A 23,329-nucleotide genomic window follows, 5' to 3' on the forward strand; every position below is an offset into this window, starting at 1 on the left:
TGATAAAAACGTATGGTTTTGCCAATCTCTGCTTACGAATTCTATAGAATAGAAAATTGTAAATCGTTAAACATTTCAATTCGTGGTTCATCCATACCAACGAAACCCAAGAAAATTGGTATCCAACGAATAATAATGAATCCACAGAATATCATAAAAACAAATATGCAACTTACATGATCATTGATAAGGGTTTATATTCGAGGAAAACGAGAGTTTGAGACAACTTGATGGGGTCATTAAACGATTTCCTTCATATCTGTTCGCTCCTTTGAACTATTAAAACCATGCTTTTAATGTTATCAAATATTATATTTTTTTATGATTTTCAAATAAATTTGAATATCGAACAACAAACTGGCTGCAAACTTAACACCCATTACATTATCCCGTTTTTAGATAGTTTGTTAATCATGTTAATGTTTGCTTAAATTTTGCAGATAAACTATTTTGGCCAGTGGAAACGAGAATTCATGAAACTTTCAAAAGAATGTCAAAATGTGGGACCATAAGACGGGAAGATCTCTACCTAATTTGGAAGCAAAAAGATTTCTGTGCAATTCTACCTTACAAAGAGTTTATATTTAACATCCTGATCTATCTAGATATCTTGGCAGAGCAACGGAGATATGACACAACTACAGGAAGTCGGTTACCAGTAGAAAACTTCTTTGTTCCCTGTATGGTTACAGAGAGAAATACCACCAGCTTCATGGACAAAGAATGTACACCAGAGAGAGCTATATGCTTAGCGTTTCTATTCAAAGGGACCATAATACCACCAGCTCTACCAAATCGTCTTATCAGCGCTTGTTTGAGCATGTGGACTGTCAAGCAGTATGAGGGGAGACAACTCCTGTTCTCAGGATTTATTGGTTTATCATTTGACAAGTCACATGATATTGTTGTATGTGTTGAAGGCAACAAGATTCTTCTTTACATCGTCCACAGAACATCCTCCGGGTTAATCGTACCTGATATAGCTACAGGTGTTAAGGAATGCTTGTTCCTCACAATGGAAAGAATCTCAGATTTTTATCAGTCCACAATCCATGCAAAACGCAGCCAACAATCAATCTTCCATATTGAATACTCATGTTCAAAATTGCATTGTTTCATCAGTGAGAAGAAAGCTTTGCAGGCAAGCGAATGGGTATGCGACGAACATAATTTAACACACAAAGATGGAAACTGGCTTGTTTGGAACCAAGATAAGGTATGCACTATCTATTATTATAAACCAAATTGAACAATTTTTAGACAAAACAAAACAAAATATGAAAAAATTCAGAAACTTGGTTTCTACTCAGACAGACAATGAAACAAATAACCTAAAGATATTGAGAAATATAAAGATATTGAAAGAAAATAAAGATATTTAGAAACAATAAAAATATATAGAGACAAAACAGATATGTAAAGTCAATAAAGATATTTAGAGACAATAAAGATATTTAGAGACAATAAAGATATTTAGAGACAATAAAGATATTTAGAGACAATAAAGACATATAGAGGTCAATCAATATAAGGTCTTCAACAATAATCAATGGGCGGCTCAAGTGTTTAACGAGCTATAATGCACGTTAACCTACATATTTGTGCATTCACCTGTTTGAAAAAAAACATAATAAGGATCTAAAAGTTGACTGGATAATCTAGAAAACAAACAATTTCAACAGTAACATTTATGCTGTGACTGGCGTGGTACATGTTAAGAAACATTTTGCGTATTTTACATGATTATGTATTGACGACAAAAGTTTATGTTTTAAGTGTCTTCGAATTAATTTAACATTATATACAAGCATTACTTCATCTATCCTGATTGTGACCTTTAAATTTCATTTACCAACATTCTAACTGCACATATTTATGGAATCGTAGAAATATATTCCAGAGATTTTGAACTTTAAATTTCATTTACCAACATTCTAACAGCACATATTTATGGAATTATAGATAACATATTCAAAAGTTCCTGTCTCGTTATAAAATTTCCTTGATACATGTTGTTTGCTAACACATAGGTTCTCTATGTATGTGAACAATTCCTAAAAAGAAATAATGCAAACCATGGATGTAATGATGTTGAGAACAATGAATTAAGAATTTCAAAAAAAATATCACCATTTATAGGAACAAACTTGATTTGTTTTGTTAAGGATAACACGAGTGATGTCACTAGTCTGTGAAATCATTTGTCGTCAATGAAACTCATTATAGAATTTTGTTCAATATATTAAAGATAATTATATCTTGATATCTTATTTTTACAGAAGAAAGAACAGTGTGAGCAGAACTGTCCAGGTAAGTATTCTTATATTTATCAAAGTTGTACATATATCGATGCTAGTTTGGTATGTTTGGTAAGGAAAATGTGTGTATGCTATTTATAGAAAGGTCTTTGATTGGATATATATATATTCTCGAAAATGCACTTGACTTTTGCAAGTGGCTACTACCATGTGAGAGTTTTGTATTATAAGGATAAATGTTTTATGTTCGGTTGAGGTTACGAATTAGAACATAAAGTTGGTTCATAGTCAACCTACATGGCTAAAAATGGAACATAGGAAGCCAAACCAGTTTCGGCTTTCTTTATCTGAAACTAATCATTTAGAACAATCTAAAAGTGGGTATAATATGCATTAGAAATAAGATCTGAAATGTGCAGATGTATCAGGCAACCGCTTATTGGGATGCTGTCCCTGAATTGGAAATGTTCAGAAATTTTGAAGTTCTTAGTTAGTATCTTAAATATTAGTATACATAGGGATACTGTACACAGCAATAATGTTAAGCAAAGTAAGATCTATAAATATATCAAACATGAACAAAATTGTCATTTAACCCCTTTATTGCCCTTTGTAATCAATTTTGAATAATGTTTGGTACATTTTTTACAAATCTACTTGGTAAAACAGAATTAAACTTAGCCATAATTTTCAATCTTGATTGAAAAATATATTCAATGACCCTATAATCTAGCAAATATTTCTGCCATGACTAAAAATGGAACATGGTTTAAACTATAGAAGTTTACAGGAAAATTTTTTTAAAATCCAATTTCAAATGTTGACAACTTCAACACTAATTTTAAACATTTAAAGGCATTTACAGCAAACAGACCCTTGGTGAAATTAAGTTTTACTCATAATCATACAACAGACTACATACAATCAAATAATTCTTTTAAAATATCTTGGTTGCAAAGGATATTTAAAAATCATTGTGTTTTCGAAATGTAAAAACATTTTTATATGACTATTGTACACGAAATGTAAATATAATAAAATCCATCCCCTCTTCCCCCCCCCCCCCCCCACAACGCGATTGTATCACGCTTAACAATATAGGTTTTAAAACTTTATACCAGGTCAAACTGGTAGAGATATTCTTGTTGTCATCCACAGCCCTTTGTATAAAAAGTAAAATTCTAAAAATACTGAACTCCAAGGAAAATTCAAAACGGAAAGTCTTAAGTCAAGTGACAAAATCAATTAATAAAACACAAACGAATTAACAACAACTGTCATATTCCTGACTTGCTACAGACATTTACAAATGTATATTGATGCTTGTATAAAGTAAAAAAAAAAGAAAAAAAAACGATCTCGGGGGGGGGTGGGGGTGGGGGTGGGTCTGAATGGAATTCCCTAAGCAAAAGGCAAAAAGGAAGCACATACACGTCAAACTGATGCATGATGATCCGGCCTGCCAACTAAGATGGCTTAGAATAGTCTTGTATATAGAGCAAATTCTGACAAGGCCGAAATTGTTCAGAATATTGAGCTCTACCAATCTGATAGTGTTAAGACAGAACTGTCAGAAGACTTTATTTAGTAAGGATGGACTTTAAATGTCAAATGTTACCAATAATTGTAATAGTAATAGTAATACTACATAGAAAGAAACTGTAACTGCATAAGTGATCAGCAACACCATCCTACAAAAAATATTCAAAGTCAAACCGTCAGTCAACTCTTTATTAAATTCATTTTCCTAATATTACGATTTTAACCAAATACTCAAGTTTTTGCTTATATTCTTAGAAATGATAATATATAGATAGACACTTTAATACGCAAATATGATCAGAAAAGCAATATCTTCAATAAAGACAAAATAGATAAATTTATCCAACTACTGCGAAATGGACTCATTGTCCTTTTAAGACGAGTTTTATCATATTTTGTTTTGTGTTTTACCTTAAATCATTAAATTACATGAGATAGATATACACTTTGAATCACAAAAATGATCAGCAAGACAAGATCAACGAAGAAATCAAATGTAGCCTATAATATTAGCAGACTATCACTCTTTTATATAGGAGTGATTGCCCTTAAATAAGGATTTATCTTACCCTCTTTTGTGTTTTGAGCAAAAACTTAAGAAGATAGAGAGAAACTGAACAGTTTAAATGATCAACAATACAGGATCAGAAAAATACTTGCAACTGATTTTTACTTATGAAGTACATTCTTAGTTTTCAGTGTTTATCTGTAATATGTTTAACCGTGCATCTTTTGTGGATAGTTGTCTCATTTGCAATCATACCACATCTTCTTTTTTAAACATTTAGTAGTTGCCTGTTCAAATTCAGCAACCTCTAATTCAGTGGTTGTCTGTCTATTATATTTTGTTACTTTTGTAAATTGAATTGTTTGAATTATGCAGTTATTTTTTTGTTTAAATCATCTAAAATGTCTGCCCCCCCCCCCCCCCTCCTTTTCTCCTAAAACGACTTGCATGGGATATAGGCATCTGTCCGTGTGTCTTTTGCTGCCGTTTCCTTTGTACAATTCTTGCCAGATTTTTATAAAATTTGTAGGTATATTTCAACATTATCTCGGACAACTTCTACATTTAGTTATGCCCAGAAATTTATAAACTTTCACTGTATGATGATACTAGCTATATCTGGGAAATGTTTTAAAATGGTGGCCGTTAGTTTTTTTTAAGAGTTATGCCTCTTTGAAATATTGCAATTATGAAAAATTACCTTGCAACATGTAGCGCTCTTTTTGGTTCTATTCTTGCTAAATTTTATAAACTTATACTATAAGTTGATACCAGAAATGTCTCGGAAAATTATATAAAATGATGGATGAGTCATTCCCTTTGGAATTATAAAATATGTGCAACGTTGGGGTATTGGAATTTTATTCTTTTATTTATGTAGGCTAGTTTGTAGCTGACTTAACTGAATAGATTTGTATCATTGTTGAATGCAATAAAGTCACCTTTATATGCGTACGTCTTTGTCAAGTGATCTCGTGTAGACATTTTTATCTTACCTCATATACATTTCTAGAAATATGATTGTTTAAAAGCAAACTCGTGAAGACCGTGTATATTCCACATTAGGTTAGAAGGTAGGCGGTGCTTTTCAGTACACAGTTAGTAGAGGTATTACGGCCCTTTATAAAAGCAAAACGGTACTGAGAAAAAATATTAATGGTTATAACAGATAAAGAAAGATTGAAATAAATTCATAAAACATATTTAAAGCTAACAAGTTGTTATTGTTGGCATTCGTTTTTGAATGATCAATGAAACTATAGTTTCTTAATGTATTGAAGATTTGTACACTATGATAGGTGTTTAGGGGGGAAAAGACATGTTTGGGGGAGTCGGACGCGTTTGTGGGGACACGTTTCGGAGTGTTAAATATATAAATAGTAAGGCAAATGAATTTGTGATACCAATAACCATATTTTTATTTTCAGGTTTAAGTGAAAATGCTTTAAACCAGATACCAAGTGATATTGAATTGTTGCGTTTTTCAATGAATTGTCCTTCAAGCAGAATGTTTGAATTAGTTACATATCTTGAAATGTCTAAGGAATGGGATGATACCTCACACAATTATCCAAACGATATAAAACTAGCAAAGTTTATGGTATTATCAAACATGAAAGAAAAGAAAAGAAAATTCAAAGCGTTGGAAGAAGCTCTGATCAAAATGAATATATCAACACATGTGTTATGTCAAGTAAGATTTCACAATTAACTTTACTTGCCTGTCAAAATAGCTTTAAATTGGCTTACATGGCTAAAGTAGAAAATTGAGTTAAAATGCAAATTCAGTCTTAATAAAAAAAAAACTGGAGCAAACATGTCTCTACCAATTGTCCATATAGATCAAAACTGTAGAAAGGAGTTTTTTGGCCATTTGATGAGAATTTTAACTTTATTTTGGGTTCTGTCTGATGTGATAAAAATTATAATAGAAAAAAAACATCCTATAGCACAAACAATGATCAGCAAGGCAAGAAATATTTACCTGTCAAATTTTGCCAGATATAGTAAGTATACTGTTACTCTATGTAGGAGTAATTGTCACTTAATGGGGATTTGTTTGTACCTCTTTGGTTTTTAGCAAAGTAGAGACTAAAGTTATCAAGAGAAACTAAATAGACTAAATAAAAAGGATTACAAGACAACAAAACGGATTTCTCGTCATGAGTACTATTCTCTTCTTTTTTGAATATGTACATAGAACAAGGTTGAGTTATTTGGCCTTGCACCTTCATGTGTTAAGTTGTAAGGGTTTTATCAAATCATAAATTACAAGAAACAATATACTAGTAGTAGTGGTTTAAGTTAAACGCTGGTAATTCTGTGTTTGGTGCAGGATTTAAGTTTTGAACACCAGTATAGATCAGGGCCATCATGTTCTTCCGCCAATGAATAAGCAAAGCGAACATGTTTGAATATTACCATTTTAATTTCAATATTTATTATCTTATTCTATCCAAATTACACAAAGGGAAGACATATCTTTGAGTCAACATTTAATTGTTATTTGCAGGTAAGAAGAGTCAGAAAAGCAGAAACAGGTATGTAAACGTTAATGGAGAGTAACGTATTAGTATAATACATATAAAATGATGTCTATGAAGGAAGTTTAACACAAGTTTCCAGTGAATATTATGCATGTCAAGTAAATAAATTCATGTGCACGGTTTTTATGTACATATTTTACGAATTGCCAAACAAGATGTAATATGAAATTTTAAAAAAAATCAAAATTTGGCTATTAATTAACTTTTAAGTTTTGGAATTAAATTTTTACAAATTGTTAGTTTTAAAAGCAAACTACTAGTTGTCTGCTCTATGGTCGGGTTGGTGTCTCTTTGACATATTCCCCATTTCCATTCTCAATTTTACTAAGCATGGTGGATGGAAGATGATGAGTGACATAAACAAAACTGTGATTTTTTTGTTGTGTTCCATGTGTTTACTAAATTTTGTCTTAACAGTTAAATGATTTGTTTTATTACTCTTTTAATTTTTTTTAATCATGCTTTTTCTTTGGCATATTTGTTGGATGATTACTTATTTTTTTTAAATAGATAATACTTTAAGGTCAATGCATCTCAAAGTTCTGAGAAGACATTTATTTAATAGCAGACCATTGCATGAGAATATGTAATCAGAACCAAGGAGTCAAAATGCATATGTGTTGGAGTAGAACTTAACCTGTCTTTTATATACAACATATTCATCTTTTTGTGACATTTGATCAATCATTTCAACATATGTCCTGTTAATGTGTTACCAGCATTCTTTATACATGTGATCAAGTTCTGTTTTTAGTGTGTTTTCGAAATGTTACCACCAATAATATATAAAAGATAAACTTATTGATTTTTGGCTCACCTGGTCTCATCACTTGGCGTCCGGCGTCCGGCGTCGTAATTAACTTTTACAAAAATCTTTCAGATGAATCGGACAACCTGTTGTTAGGTTGCTGCCCTGAATTGGTAATTTTAAGGAAATTTTGCAAATTTTGGTTATTATCTTGAATATTATTATAGATAGAGATTAACTGTAAACAGCAATAATGTTCAGCAAAGTAAGATTCACAAATAAGTTAACATGACCAAAATGGTCAGTTGACCCCTATAGGAGTTGTTGCCCTTTATAGTAAATTTCTAACAATTTTTCGTAAATCTTTTAGAAAAATCTTCTCCTCTGAAACTAAATTCTGAGCCAAATTTAACCAAACTTAGCCGTAATCATTATTGGTGTATCTAGTTTTAAAAATGTGTCCGGTGACTCAGCAAACCAACCAAAATGGCTGCCATGGCTAAAAATAGAACATCGGGTTAATTACAGTTTTTCGTTTATAACTTAAAAACCAAAACATTTAGAGCAAATCTGACTAGGGGTGAAATTGTTGATCAGGTCAAGATCTATCTGCCCTGGAATTTTCAGATGAATTGGATAATCGGTTGTTAGGTTGCTGCCCTAATTTTATATAGTTTTAAGGAAATTTTGCCGTTTTTTGTTATTATTTTTAATATTATTATTTATAGATAAACTGTAAACAGCAATAATGTACAGCAAAGTGAGACCTCAAAATAAGTCAACATGACTAAAATGGTCAATTGACTCTCTAAGGAGTAATTGTCCTTCATGGTAAATTTTTAACAATTTTCATAAAATTTGTAAATTTTCACTAATATTTTCCACTGAAACTAATAGGCCAAGTTCATTATAGATGGAGATAATTGTAAGCAGCAAGAATGTTTAGTAAAGTAAGATCTAAAAACACATCACCAAAACACAATTTGTCACGAATCCATCTGATTCCTTTGTTTAATATTCACATAGACCAAGGTGAGGAACACAGGCTCTTTAGAGCCTCTAGTTTTATTATTCCTTCATGTGATTATAAAGAATATTTTCCTTTGCGTTTTTTTTGTGCATGCAATAAATGTTAATAAGGAAATTGTACAAAATCACCAGAATGTATTCCTAGTGCCACATGTGTTATATTTTCACAGATCAATGAATATATGTATAACAGTATATATTTCAAAGTTATCTTATATAGATAGAGAAAGATGTTGTATGAGTGCCAATGAAACAAATCTCCATCCATATAATAATTTATAAAAGTAGACCATTATAGGTCAAGGTACGTTCTTCAGCACTGAGCATTGGCTTACATCGAACAACAAGCTATAAAGGGCCCCACAACTACTAGCGTAAAGCCATTCAAACGGGAAAACCAACGGTCTAATCTATATGAAAAAAAGAAAATATATGTTAAATAATTACTGTTTTTCAGATATTCCTGTCGATTTCTTGGATTTTATTCCAACAGATGAGATTCTAGATAAATTAGCTCCACAGATTGGTCAGGTATTTTTTCAACTTGGTACAGCAATTGGGCTATCCATTGCAAATTTGGAAAACATACAAAGCAATAATCCCCGGGACTTAGCAGCTCAGAATAGGGAAGTGCTATTTACATGGAAAGAAGAGAAAACAGTCAAACCTACATTACAAGTGCTTGTTCAAGCTTTATTCAATATTGGAAGAGGGACAACATGTTTGGAGGAAATCATGCAAAGTATAGATATAAACACACTTAAAGTTTCAGAAGAAACAGGACATCAGAATAAAGGCGCAATACCAAAGCAAACAACAGTAACATATGTTGCTGCAACATCGAAATCTGATAAACATGCACCACTTAAGGGAAACATAATTAGGCCATCTAGGATACCTGTAGCCGTAAAGCAAGTGACACTAACTGCACAGAGAAATCTACGACCAACTAGTCTGTCATCGAAAGGAAAGAGAAGTGACAAATCTTAACTGTTTCAAGCTTCATTGCACCAAAAAATGTAAATGGCACCATATGTTTGTAATTATTTTATTTATTGACCTTGAAAAAACACAAAATGAAATCTTTGAAAAAGTAATCAAACTGTGTAAACAAAGTCAAACAACTGATTAAATGTTTGAAGATTTTTTGGGATGACAACTTTTAAGGGAGTTAATAAAATTTCAAAATTTAGCATACATTTAGCATTTCTTTTTCATTGTTCATTTTATATTTCCATACATTTATATGTTCATTAACACGATTGGTGGCCATTATCTGGTATTTATGAAGCATTTTGTGGCCATGTAAATATAAAATGAATGATTTTATTTCTCACTAATCTAAAACTGTCATTGCTTTGATATCATTTTCTTCAAAATTTAAGTGTTTGATAAAGTTTATATAACATTTTAGTATTATTTAGTTTGCTTTTAATTTACTGATAACAAAATCAATACTAATACCAATAAAAACAATATTCAATTATCGTATTACAGTGTTGAATTGGTAACCTTTTAGGATAAGTTTGTTTAAAAGGATTGATAAGTTTACCAGGATCGGGTACGGTTCACAACATTTCCGTGAAAATGAGGATGTGCTACCCCGTTTGAAATAATTTTCTACAGGTTCAACCAAACTTCAAAACCAAATCTTTATATCTAAGGAAACATTTAGTAAAAGTTTTAAGTAATTTGTGGTAACAAAATCCCTGACTTAACAGGTTACCAGTGATACATATATTACGTTCGTTGAAATGAAAAAAAAACGCCACAGCAGACACGTGAAATATCTAAATCTAGAAAGGAAAAGTTATTACCGTTTAAATTTGATTTATTTGAAGTAAGTGCTTTTGGGTATTGAGAAAAATTTTGATCATTTAACGAAAAAAATCAAGATAACGGTAAGTGTTGTTGAATTTATCAATTAAATGCAGTTCATAACTGAACAAAAACAAGTCTGCTATTATTGGGACGCAGTTAATGCCCTTCGGGTTACCCACAACCTATCGATAAACATAACATAAACGAACACAAAATTTAGCAAGGACCCGATTAACATGTACAGCTTCAATCATTTCATCACACCTCCAGTAAGTATATCTAGCATGTTTACCTTTTTCATTAGAGAAGAAGGCTTTAAATAAGTTGCAGCAAATATATTTGCATTCAGATTTATCAAACGACCATTTAATTAGATAGGAACACTTTTTTTTGGTAAGATAGTATGAAAGTGTAGTGTAAAGAGTAGAAAAATCAAAACTGTCAACAGAATCAAAAAGACCATCAAAAGCACGTAATTTGTCTTAAATATAAAAAAAAAATTAGACTATAACAAGCGTTAATTCCACTATGTTCATATATTTTATTACAATAATGTATGATAAGCTCTTTGTTTGTAGTTAAAGAAATTGTTAAAAGCACTGAAACATTAGTTGTTTGACCATTTACTAGAGGTCGAGATTAAACTATATTTAAATGTGTATTTTTGATTGTATAGTTTAGGTAACCAAACCATAGTAGGGACCTTCAAATGTCCAGAAGAAGCCTAATGCTTTGATGTAGTTATATTATATCTAAAGTTTTTAAACAAAATTGTATGTTGAGGGTTATTCCATTAACGAACTTCGTACTTATGGGGTGGGTTTTTTATTCTAATCTCGAAGACTCGTCTCAACATTATTTTTTTACTGAATCCCGTCTGTAACTCCTGCAGAAATTTGCGCGGTACTAAGGTTAGCCCTGTTTCATCTTTTATGTATACCCTAATGAACTGTTTAAACGAAATATGAGTCTGACATATCCCTTATCATACTTCAAATAGTACACAATGCTGTGTGCATGGCCGAAAAGCATTTTGATACAGTGTGAGTACACATACAATCAAAGTCTCTTTCCTCGTGCAAAAGTACCAAAAAATCAAAGACCTGAAAGCTCTGAGGAAAAATGACGCCACTGCCTCTAATATTGGGATATATTTTATGCAAGTCCTGATTTTCACATTTTCGCATACCGTAATAAGTTTTACATTGCAACATGCCTCGTAAGCATATAATTGATTATGGTATAATGTGCGTGTGTGTGTGAAGTGAAGATGACAACTGACTGTTTTTTGTTTTTTTTACAAATTAAAAGGTCTAGAGTCAAGACTACTTGAATGATCTACAGTATCCAATGACTATTGGCTGGGTTTTTTTTTGTTGTACTAATAAAAAGGTCAAGACTACCTGAATGATCTACAGTATCCAATGACTACTGGCTTGGTTTTTTTTGTACAAATAAATAGGTCAAGACTACTGGAATGTTTTACAATATCCAATGACTAGTAGCTGTTCTTTTGTACTACTAATAAATAGGTCAAGACTATTTAGATGATCTACAATATCCAATGACTACTGTCTGTTCTTCTGTACATACTAAATAAAGACTATCTGAAGATCTAAAGTATTCTAAGTAATGTGTATTTTTTTCTTGTAATTACAATTTTCTAAATCAAGAATACAGACTTTTAGTATCATTTTCAAACCAAATAATTATGAAGAGCCTGTTATAGCAAGCTCTTATACCCCATTAGTCCTATAACATTTTTTTTTATTTTAAACTAACTCACCATCTTTCATGTCAAATTTCGGTCTCCATTTAAGTTTATGCCATTGAAACATCATGGTATTAAACATAATTCCATGTAATTATGCTGTTATAGTTGGTCACCATATTTTCATCTTGAGTGGCATTCCAGTTATTGAAATTTGTGTCAGATTAGAACAATGAACTAGACCTTAAGGAATTGATCTTATAATTTAATATGGGGCCATAGTATGGGACCCCTGCCCAGTAACAAAAATAAACAAGCTTGACAGGATACATGTCAATCGGCAAAATTTATCATCAGAGAAGAAGTCAAGAGAGGATGGGTACGTCTCAAAAATGCTTGCCAAACTGGAACTACAAGATCTCCAGACAAGGACGAAAAATGCGTTGAAGCCAAAGTAAGTATTTATGTAAAAAGTAGTTGAGGGGCTGATTCACGCTATTGAACCAGACGAATTCCTCAAAAAAGCATGTCCGAAGAGAACCATAACTGCAGAGAAATTCAAAGAATACCACGCAACATTTATTGTGGAAAAGCAATTGAAGAATAACTCTAACTGTGAGTGTATTGACATTCCACCAAGTAAAACACCGAACAATATTCAAACTCATCCTTTGTAAGACAGTGATCATGAATAATCAGCTAGACGACACTGTTTTGCACGCATCAATCGTAGAGAGCTTCAAAGCCAGCATCGACAGTGGCGGATCCAGAAATTTTCATAAGGTATTTATTCACATGTCATACAGATGCAGTTTGTTACAGACTCTGCTGCCGTATTTTGTATAAACAAAGCTTGAGCCGGGCCCAGTCTGCGTCGTGAACCACTAGCCCGATGCCCTAGACTAGTTTTAAATTTTCGGCTCGGACTTGTAAATTTTTATTATCGCTAAACCGACCGGACTAGTATTAAAGAAATATAACGTCCTTCCTGTGATATTTCAACATCTTTGAAGTTTAGATTGACAAGTAATGCAGAAAAGATCGTTAAATTAATGTGTACGAACGTAACGAAGTCTCAACTATCGAGATCGATAATTATACATTTATCCTGAGAAAGTGAAACAGAAACTTATATATCGAATTGGAGATAAAGGATACTACAGATACAGTTAAGTCGGCTTCATATCTTGATTTACATCTAGAAATTGACAATGAGGGTCGGTTGAAGACACAACTTTACGACAAAAGAGATGATTTCAGCTTTCCAATTGTGAACTTTCCATTTCTAAGTAGCAACATTCCAGCAGCACCTGCATACGGGGTATATATCTCCCAATTGATACGATATTCCCGTGCTTGCATTTCCTATCATGATTTTCTTGATAGAGGGTTACTGCTCACAAGGAAGCTATTAAACCAAGAGTTCCAAATGGTGAAGTTGAAATCATCCCTTCGTAAATTTTACGGACGCCATCACGAGTTGTTGACCGTTATGGAATAACCGTTTCACAAATGATATCGGATATGTTCCTTACGTCGTAACTACAATCCCCTTCCCTTTCATGAATTTGACCTACCGAATTAGACTTTTTACCGGATTTGTAATCACATAAGCAACACGACGGGTGCCGCATGTGGAGCAGGATCTGCTTACCCTTCCGGAGCACCTGATATCACCCCTAGTTTTTGGTGGGGTTCGTGTTGTTTATTCTTTAGTTTTCTATGTTGTGTCATGTGTACTATTGTTTTTCTGTTTGTCTTTTTCATTTTTAGCCATGGCGTTGTCAGTTTGTTTTAGATTTACGAGTTTGACTGTCCCTTTGGTGTTTTTCGTCCCTCTTTTAAACCAGTCGCAATATTTCTGGTACTTCGATCTGTCTTATAACCAGTAGAAGGTGGACCAACACGGACACATTATATTTTCTTATAATAAAGGCAGTTGTTTGTAAAACGAAAAGACTATCACGCTTTCTCCGATAAATTATATATCTTTAATGTTCTAACAATGTTTTAGTTTTACTTCACATATCAATAAAGTTATAAAAATAGATTTATGAGTAACAACATCGTGGTAATAAGAAGGACAAGAGTCATCAGATGATTCATACGCACCGCATTAGTATAACTAATTTCCAATTATTCAAAACTTCGTAAATCTGGATAAAGACCAGTATCTATCCAATGGATGTAAAGCTGATTCCGATTAATACGTTTTAAATGGTTGTTAAGTTGAACTCATAAGAAAGACTGACTTTATTTAGGAGAACTTTTTTGTCTAGCGATTGCTGGTCATTGGTGTGTGAAAAGTCCAGAACCAGGTCAAAACGGATCTATTTTTTTATTACGTAGATAAAAGCGAAAGCTTGAATAACTATGGAAAATGTAACAAAGGGAAAACTCAAATTATCATTTAATAACAATAAACATATGAACAGGTCAAAATGTTTTATTCTGTAAATAAAGTATGTAAACTGGTTCACGGTTGATTACTACACAGTAATGATAATACAAGCCGATTCCAGTTTGTATGTAAAATACGAAACCAAATGCGGTAGACGGAGAAATTTAATGGGAAGTAAATACGGAACCAAGCGCGGAAGGCAGAGAAATGGCATGGAGGTTCAGGTCAATAGTATTGGAAACATGCCGCTGTTAGCGTCATTTTCCAAAAACCATTTGACTTTTCAACTCTCTTCATTAATAATTCTCATTCTAAACGGAAAAGATTAGGTTAGACTTTGATTCATAAAAAAAACATCCAACGCACAGGCAATTATCTTGCTTTGTATATTTATATATTAGGAAAAGGTAATGATACTTTGTAAAAAGACCCTACTTCAAACAAAATATTTTATGAAATTTCAGCTTGACATCATAAAGCACACATCTAGCAATTGACAATGAGCATCGCGGTTGAGATGTAATATTTACGACAAATGTGACCAATTCATATTTCTTTTTGTTATCTTTTCTTTTCTTTGTAACACATTCCAAAATCGCCTGCACAGTTTATATGATATTACAGGGCTTGTTTTATTTTAAGATATGGCAGTTTCCTTGATGTTGGTTTTCTGATGAGTATGAAGGACATAAAGAATATAAGCCTATGTTTACTAGAAAGTAAAGTTGACGTGATACCTGCGATACTCTTACGTACGCCATCATGATTTAGTTGACTTTAAGGAATGTCCTTCTCACAGATGACCACTGGTGGTTTCTAAAAGGGGGGCGACAAATATAAGACGGACAGTCAACCGTATCCACAATCATTTCTCCCTTTTTCATCAAATGTGACGTTTCTCCAAATTTTTATTTGCCATGAGTAGAACAAAATGTGCCACAGGTGGAGCAGGAGCTACTTGCTCTTCCGGATACCCATATCATTTTTTATTTTTTTCGGCAATCATTGATCAATTCATAAAAACTTTAGTTAAAACTCATTCTGAAGTTTTAACGGAGAAAACGTCTTTAAATGATAATAACTCCAAGAGGCCCATTGACTATGGCAAGCCGTTGTGGAATTTATTCCCTATTTATTAATATTAAAAAATCATTTATTAATATTAAATATTATTTTTTAATATTAATAAATCGAATATTTAATATTAATAAATATTTTTTAATATTAAAAAATAGTCATTTTTTAATATTAATAAATAGATTTTATTTTCTAATATTAAAAAATCATTTTTTAATATTAAATATTCGATTTATTAATATTAAAAAATAATATTTAATATTAAAAAATAGATCCTATTTATTAATATTAAATATTCATTTTTTAATATTTATAAATCATTTTTTAATATTAAAAAATCATTTTCTAATATTAATAAATGGTCTTATTTTTTAATATTAAAAAATGAATATTTAATATTAAATATTCAGGTTGATTTTTTAATATTAAAAAATCATTTTCTAATATTAATAAATACGCCACCTATATATAAGAGTTGTTTGAGCGCTTTTATTTACGATGACCATACCTTACTGCAAGCATGTAGCTGAACCAGATCGGTGGAAAATATGAATAACAAAAACATCTACGAAACACCTGCTTTTATCCGACAATCACCCAATTATTGTTAAAATAACAAGTTGAAAAATAAAGTTTTGTTTTTTCTTAAATGTACAAATAAAGTCTCTTATTACTCCAACTCCATATTGAGCAAAGATCAGCAAACGGTAATGAGAATATTTTTGTTTCTGCCGTGACCACTTCGCGGTCTGCGTTCTTTAAAAAATGTTAAGAATCAGAGACTTGGAATTAAAAAATAACCTGTAAAGCCTCAGTTGTAAATTGTAGAATATAAACAATTGATGTACATTGTCGGAAATACTAAATGTATGTGTACTCGCTGAGAAAGAAGAGAAAACCACGGCTAGAGTAGCTATTTGTTCTGTTTCTAAATCTTCCCGGAACAAAAATGTGTGATTTTAACAGGTAAATGATTATGTAATTTCAGGTGACCAAATTATCAAAGGTTTACTTGTGATATATGACTGACGTTTAATTTCTATAACAACTGCCCCCAATAAATGTTGACATAACCATAATAACAGGAAAAAGGCAATAAAAGTTATTTTCATGACTGTTCAAAACAATTATAATTTAATTCGTGCACGAAAAAGAAATTTTGAAAGATTTATATTCTTATACGGTTCTTGTTTTATCTTTCTCTCTAATCTTTTATTCTGATAATAACCTTTTTACTTGAAAACTTGCAAGACACAATCCAGTGATAAGAAAACTGTTTCGTTTGATTAGATTAAAGAAGGTACATATCTTTTTAGACACTCATTTTTTTTATACGGAAATCTATAAAACATTTTGTTTATTATATTTAATGAAATTACTGTTAAAAATATTACTAAACATGAACATATCAATAAAAGCTGTCCATTTCATAGACATAAATGGTAAACAATAAAAGAATGTAGGACAGAGAGTGACAGGACAAAAAGTCACAGACAAAAAGTCACAGTTCATTTTTTCTGATTATTTTCTTTAAAGAAAAACAGCTTATTTCTACAAAAATATTTTTGAATTTTTCTTGAACTATTGTATATATACCAACTCATTGGCACTCACACCACATCTTCCTTTATCTATTTGTAAACAAAAATTATCAAAAATATATCAAAGATAATCAAATAATTGTTAAAAAAACAAAATGTCAAAGTGGCTTGGAACTTAAATGGCTTCATGGTGCCAAGAGATATATCTTTTGCATTATTAAAATTGGGCGTATGACATTTGCGCCGATTTTGAAAATGTTCATTCTTTCATTTGCGCCGATTTCATTCTTTCATTTGCGCCGATTTCATTTTTTTCATTTGCGCCGATTTTATATTTTTTCTTAATGGATTTACAGGTAAGTTACAGGTAAGTTCATACTTTTACATTGGATGAGCACAGAGCAAGTGACATTGCAATTGGTAAATGGCTACTAGTATATCATATCCCAATGTTTCGGGTTACCTTTCCTTTCCCTAAATGAAATCGATGACTGCTTCACGTTTGACATTGTCTGAGCAGACGCTCCTTTTGATGACAAATGTTGTATGTCATACATTCTTAGACAACGTACAAGGACACATTCCATAACGGTCAACCAATTCGTGATGGCGTCCATAAAATTAAAGAAGGGATGATTTCAACTTCATCATTTGGAACTCTTGGTTTAATAGCTTCCTTGTGAGAAAATGCGAACTCTAGTAATGACCCATCAGTACGTATGCCAGACAAAGAAAAAATGGCCTTCGTTATCGACAATTTTGCCAAATATAGAAGAGACGAAATTATAAGGAATGAATATATTAGAGTGTTGCCTATACATACTCGGCAAGAATAGATTTATGATTTGAGTTTATTCCGTTTTTATGGATTTGAATGCTGCTACATTTATTTTTAATTCGTCATTATAGTATAATCAAAGTTTTTTTATCTGAGGTTTTTTACTTCTTGATTTTAAGCAGGAGACAACAGTTATATACATTTTATGATTGACAATTTATAACAAATGTACAATTGGCTAGCGGAAGAGGTCTTTAATGATAAATGAAAATAACATTACTGGGAAGGAGAGGTGTCTCATTGGCACTCATACCACATCTTCTTATATCACTTCACCTGTAATTTACCTGTTATTTACCTGTAAAAAAATCGGCGCAAATGAAAGAAAAAATCGGCGCAAATGAAATGCAGATCGGCGCAAATGCAAAATTAAATCTTGATTTTTCAAGTATAATGACACATTTCCTAAACTTTAATTTGAATATATGTATTAAAAAGTAAATATTTCAAGATAATCTCTTATATATTCAAACAATTGTCAACAAATTATTTTTGACTTTTTGTCCTACCAAATTTGTGACTTTATGTCCTGTGACTTTTTGTCCTGTGACTTTCTGTCCGTTTACCAGGTCATAGGAAATAATCTTTCTACAATAATTAATAGCTCTTCAAAATAGTCGAAGAACACTTAGAAAAGAAAGTTCAGTGAAAATGGACTTCATACTAAACTCCAAAACATATAAATGAAATACAATTTAAAAAAACAACCGTACACGACTCAGTAACAAATGCCAGAGGTTCCTTATTTAGAACAGACACACAAATGCCATGGGGTTAATCGGTATAGGAAGATATGGTATGGATGCCAATGAGACACCTCTCCATCCAAATAACAATTTATAAAAGTAAAGAATTATAGGTCAAGGTACGGCCTTCAACACAGAGCCTTGGCTCACACCAAACAACAAACTATAAAGCATAATAAAGGGCCCCACAATTACAAGTGTAAAACTATCCAAACGGGAAAACCAACGGTCTAATCTATATTTAAAAAAACGAGAGACGAGAAACATGTATAAATTACATAAACAAACGGCAGCTACTGTACATCAGATTCCTGATTTAGGACAGGTGCAAACATTTGCAGCGGGATTACACGTTTTAATGGTACCAAACCTTCTCCCTTTTACTGAGACAATAGTATAACATCACAACATAGAAAAACACATGATCAATTGGGAGGCTTAACTCAATAAAAATACGTAGATTAATTTAACACACTATGAACAAATAAATTTGAGATGCGATACCTGAATGTATTGTGAGATCTGATATCAACCCTTCCCTATACCTCAAGCCAATGTAGAATAAAGAAATATATGCAAAATATACAAGTTTTCTAAGACTAGACCACACAAGCGCTGACCAAAGACATCGGTCATCGTTTATTGATGTAAAAAAAGAAACAGAAACTATTTCAACCTAAATTTTATCAGAGGGTATAAAATAAGCCGAGAGGTTTTTTTATAATACATTCTGCAAGGCCATACATTTCACGGCATGATGATACACTTTTATTACAATTACGTATCGGAACTATCTAGACTGCAACAGCTATATTTCAATTTCATCAAACAGCCCAAAGAAACATCTACTAGTACCCAAAAGACAGCTGTGCAGTCCGTTTTTACTACACCTTTTTTATTGCACCATATGCTCTTATTGTTCCTCATAGCAATTTATGATTTGTAAAGTAAGAAATTACCAATGAGACAGATTCAGATTCAGATTCAATATTCTATTATAGTATCACCACATACAAACATAAAATGAGATTCACATACATAGATTTAAAACATTAAAACATTTGCATTGCATGCATCAATCTTAAAAATATTTACGAGAGACTTTGAAGATATACTATATACATATAAACATATTTTTACACATTTATAATTTAATATGAATATATGTATTAATAAACAGCTGCGCCCTGAGCGCATGATACGCCCGACGTCTTTTTGGAGGTTTTATGCAATAATCATAAATAGTTTCTGAGAAAGTTTTAAGCAATAACCATGTCACGCCGGGACATGTAAAACCCCCAACCCTGTTTTTTTTTTACAAAAAACTAAATATCACTGAAATAAATTTTTGAATCAAAACCAAAAAGTATACAGATCTTTAGATTAATATAACAAAGAAGTGTGTAAAGTTTTAAGCAATGATCATAAATTGTTTTTGAGATACGGCACAACATGTACCCCCCCCCCTTTTTACAAAATACTCAATAACTCAAAAATAAAATTTGGAATCATCACCAAAAAGTATACAGATCTTTAGATTAATATAACAAAGACATGTGTAAAGTTTTAAGCAATAATCATAAATCGTTTTTGAGATGGTGCGACATGTATAAAACCCTCCCCCTTTTTTACAAAATACTCAATAACTCAAAAATGAAATTTTGAATCATCACAAAAAGTATACAGATATTAAGATTAATATAACTAAGAATTATTTAAAGTTTTAAGCCATTGTCAAGAATCGTTTTTGAGATAAGGTGCGACATGTGAAAAAAAACACACCCCTGTTTTAGTTACAAAGTGCTGTAACTCAAAAAATTTTAATCTTATTTTCACAAAAAAAGTATACAGATGATTTGACCATCATAAGCAACAACTATATTAAGTTTCATGAAATTTTGATAAGTCGTTCTCAAGTTACGACAAGTACCTCTCATACTGTAGGACATCCAACAAGTACCTATTATACTGAAGGACATTCAACAAGAACCTACTATACCAATATGATATCCAACAAGTACATGTCATACTGTATGACGTTCAACAAGAACCTTCTATACCAATATGACATTCAACAAGAACCTGTCATACTGTAGGACATTCAACAAGAACCTACTATACTGTAGGACAATCAATAAGTACCTTTCATACTGTAGGACTTTCAACAAGAACCTACTATACCATTAGGACATTCAACAAGTACCTGTCATACTGTATGACATTCAACAAGAACCTACTATACCAATAGGACATTCAACAAGAACCTGTCATACTGTAGGACATTCAACAAGTACCTATCGTACTTTAGGACATTAAATACGAACCTACTATACCAATAGGATATCCAATAAGTACCAGTCATACTGTAGGACATTCAACAAGAACCTACTATACCAATAGGACATTCAACAAGAACCTGTCATACTGTAGGACATTCAACAAGTACCTATCATACGGTAGGACATTCAACAAGAACCTACTATACCAATAGGATATCCAACAAGTACCTGTCATACTGTAGGACATTCAACAATCACCTACTACACCAATATGACATTCAACAAGTAACTGTCATACTGAAGGGCAATCAACAAGAACCTACTATACCAATAGATATCCAACAAGTACCTGTCATACTGTAGGACATTCAACAAGAACCTTCTATACCAATAGGACATTCAACAAGAACCTGTCATACTGTAGGGCATTCAACAAGAACCTACTATACTGTAGGACATTCAACAAGTACCTTTCATACTGTAGGACTTTCAACAAGAACATACTATTCCAAAGGATATCCAACAAGTACCTGTCATACTGTAGGATATTCAACACGAACCTTCTATACCAATAGGATATCCAACGAGTACCTGTCATACTGCAGGACATTCAACAAGAACCTTCTATACCAATAGGACATTCAACAAGAACCTGTCATACTGTAGGGCATTCAACAAGAACCTACTATACTGTAGGACATTCAACAAGTACCTTTCATACTGTAGGACTTTCAACAAGAACATACTATTCCAACAGGATATCCAACAAGTACCTGTCATACTGTAGGACATTCTAAAAGAACCTACTATACCATTGATAGGATATCCAACAAGTACCTGTCATACTGTAGGACATTCAACAAGAACCTTCTATACCAATAGGACATTCAACAAGAACCTGTCATACTGTAGGGCATTCAACAAGAACCTACTATACTGTAGGACATTCAACAAGTACCTTTCATACTGTAGGACTTTCAACAAGAACATACTATTCCAACAGGATATCCAACAAGTACCTGTCATACTGTAGGACATTCAACAAGAACCTTCTATACCAATAGGATATCCAACAAGTACCTGTCATACTGTAGGACATTCAACAAGAACCTTCTATACCAATATGACATTCAACAAGAACCTGTCATACTGTAGGACATTCAACAAGAACCTACTATACTGTAGGACAATCAACAAGTACCTTTCATACTGTAGGACTTTCAACAAGAACCTACTATATCAATAGGATATCCAACAAGTACCTGTCATACTGTAGGACATTCAACAAGAACCTACTATACCAATAGGACATTCAACAAGAACCTGTCATACTGTAGAACATTCAACAAGAACCTGTCATACTGTAGGACATTCAACAAGAACCTACTATACCAATATGATATCCAACAAGTACCTGTCATTCTGTAGGACACTCAACAAGAACCTACTACACCAATATGACATTCAACAAGTAACTGTCATACTGAAGGGCAATCAACAAGAACCTACTATACCAATAGATATCCAACAAGTACCTTTCATACTGTAGGACTTTCAACAAGAACATACTATTCCAACAAGATATCCAACAAGTACCTGTCATACTGTAGGACATTCTAAAAGAACCTACTATACCAATAGGATATCCAACAAGTACCTGTCATACTGTAGGACATTCAACAAGAACCTTCTATACCAATAGGATATCCAACAAGTACCTGTCATACTGAAGGACATTCAACAAGAACCTTCTATACCAATATGACATTCAACAAGAACCTGTCATACTGTAGGACTTTCAACAAGAACCTACTATACTGTAGGACAATCAACAAATACCTTTCATACTGTAGGACTTTCAACAAGAACCTACTATATCAATAGGATATCCAACAAGTACCTGTCATACTGTAGGACATTCAACAAGAACCTACTATACCAATAGGACATTCAACAAGAACCTGTCATACTGTAGAACATCCAACAAGTACCTGTCATACTGTAGGACATTCAACAAGAACCTACTATACCAATATGATATCCAACAAGTACCTGTCATTCTGTAGGACATTCAACAAGAACCTACTACACCAATATGACATTCAACAAGTAACTGTCATACTGAAGGGCAATCAACAAGAACCTTCTATACCAATAGATATCCAACAAGTACCTTTCATACTGTAGGACATTCAACAAGAACCTTCTATACCAATAGGACAATCAACAAGAACCTGTCATACTGTAGGGCATTCAACAAGTACCTGTCATACTGTTTGACATT

The 23,329-nt window shown here is 32.3% G+C and overlaps 1 protein-coding gene across 1 annotated transcript; it reads left to right on the forward strand.

The window, feature by feature from the left end:
• Window positions 1-453: 453 nt before the first annotated feature.
• LOC134696423 (uncharacterized) lies at window positions 454-9,819 on the forward strand. The gene is made up of 5 exons (XM_063558220.1): window positions 454-1,216; window positions 2,280-2,310; window positions 5,736-6,001; window positions 6,821-6,848; window positions 9,089-9,819. The coding sequence occupies exons 1-5, from the start codon at window positions 491-493 to the stop codon at window positions 9,619-9,621; spliced, it is 1,584 nt and encodes a 527-aa protein (XP_063414290.1). The 5' UTR covers window positions 454-490; the 3' UTR covers window positions 9,622-9,819.
• Window positions 9,820-23,329: the final 13,510 nt, after the last annotated feature.

Source organism: Mytilus trossulus, chromosome 14 (assembly GCF_036588685.1).
Source record: "Mytilus trossulus isolate FHL-02 chromosome 14, PNRI_Mtr1.1.1.hap1, whole genome shotgun sequence".
NCBI lineage: Eukaryota > Metazoa > Mollusca > Bivalvia > Mytilida > Mytilidae > Mytilus > Mytilus trossulus.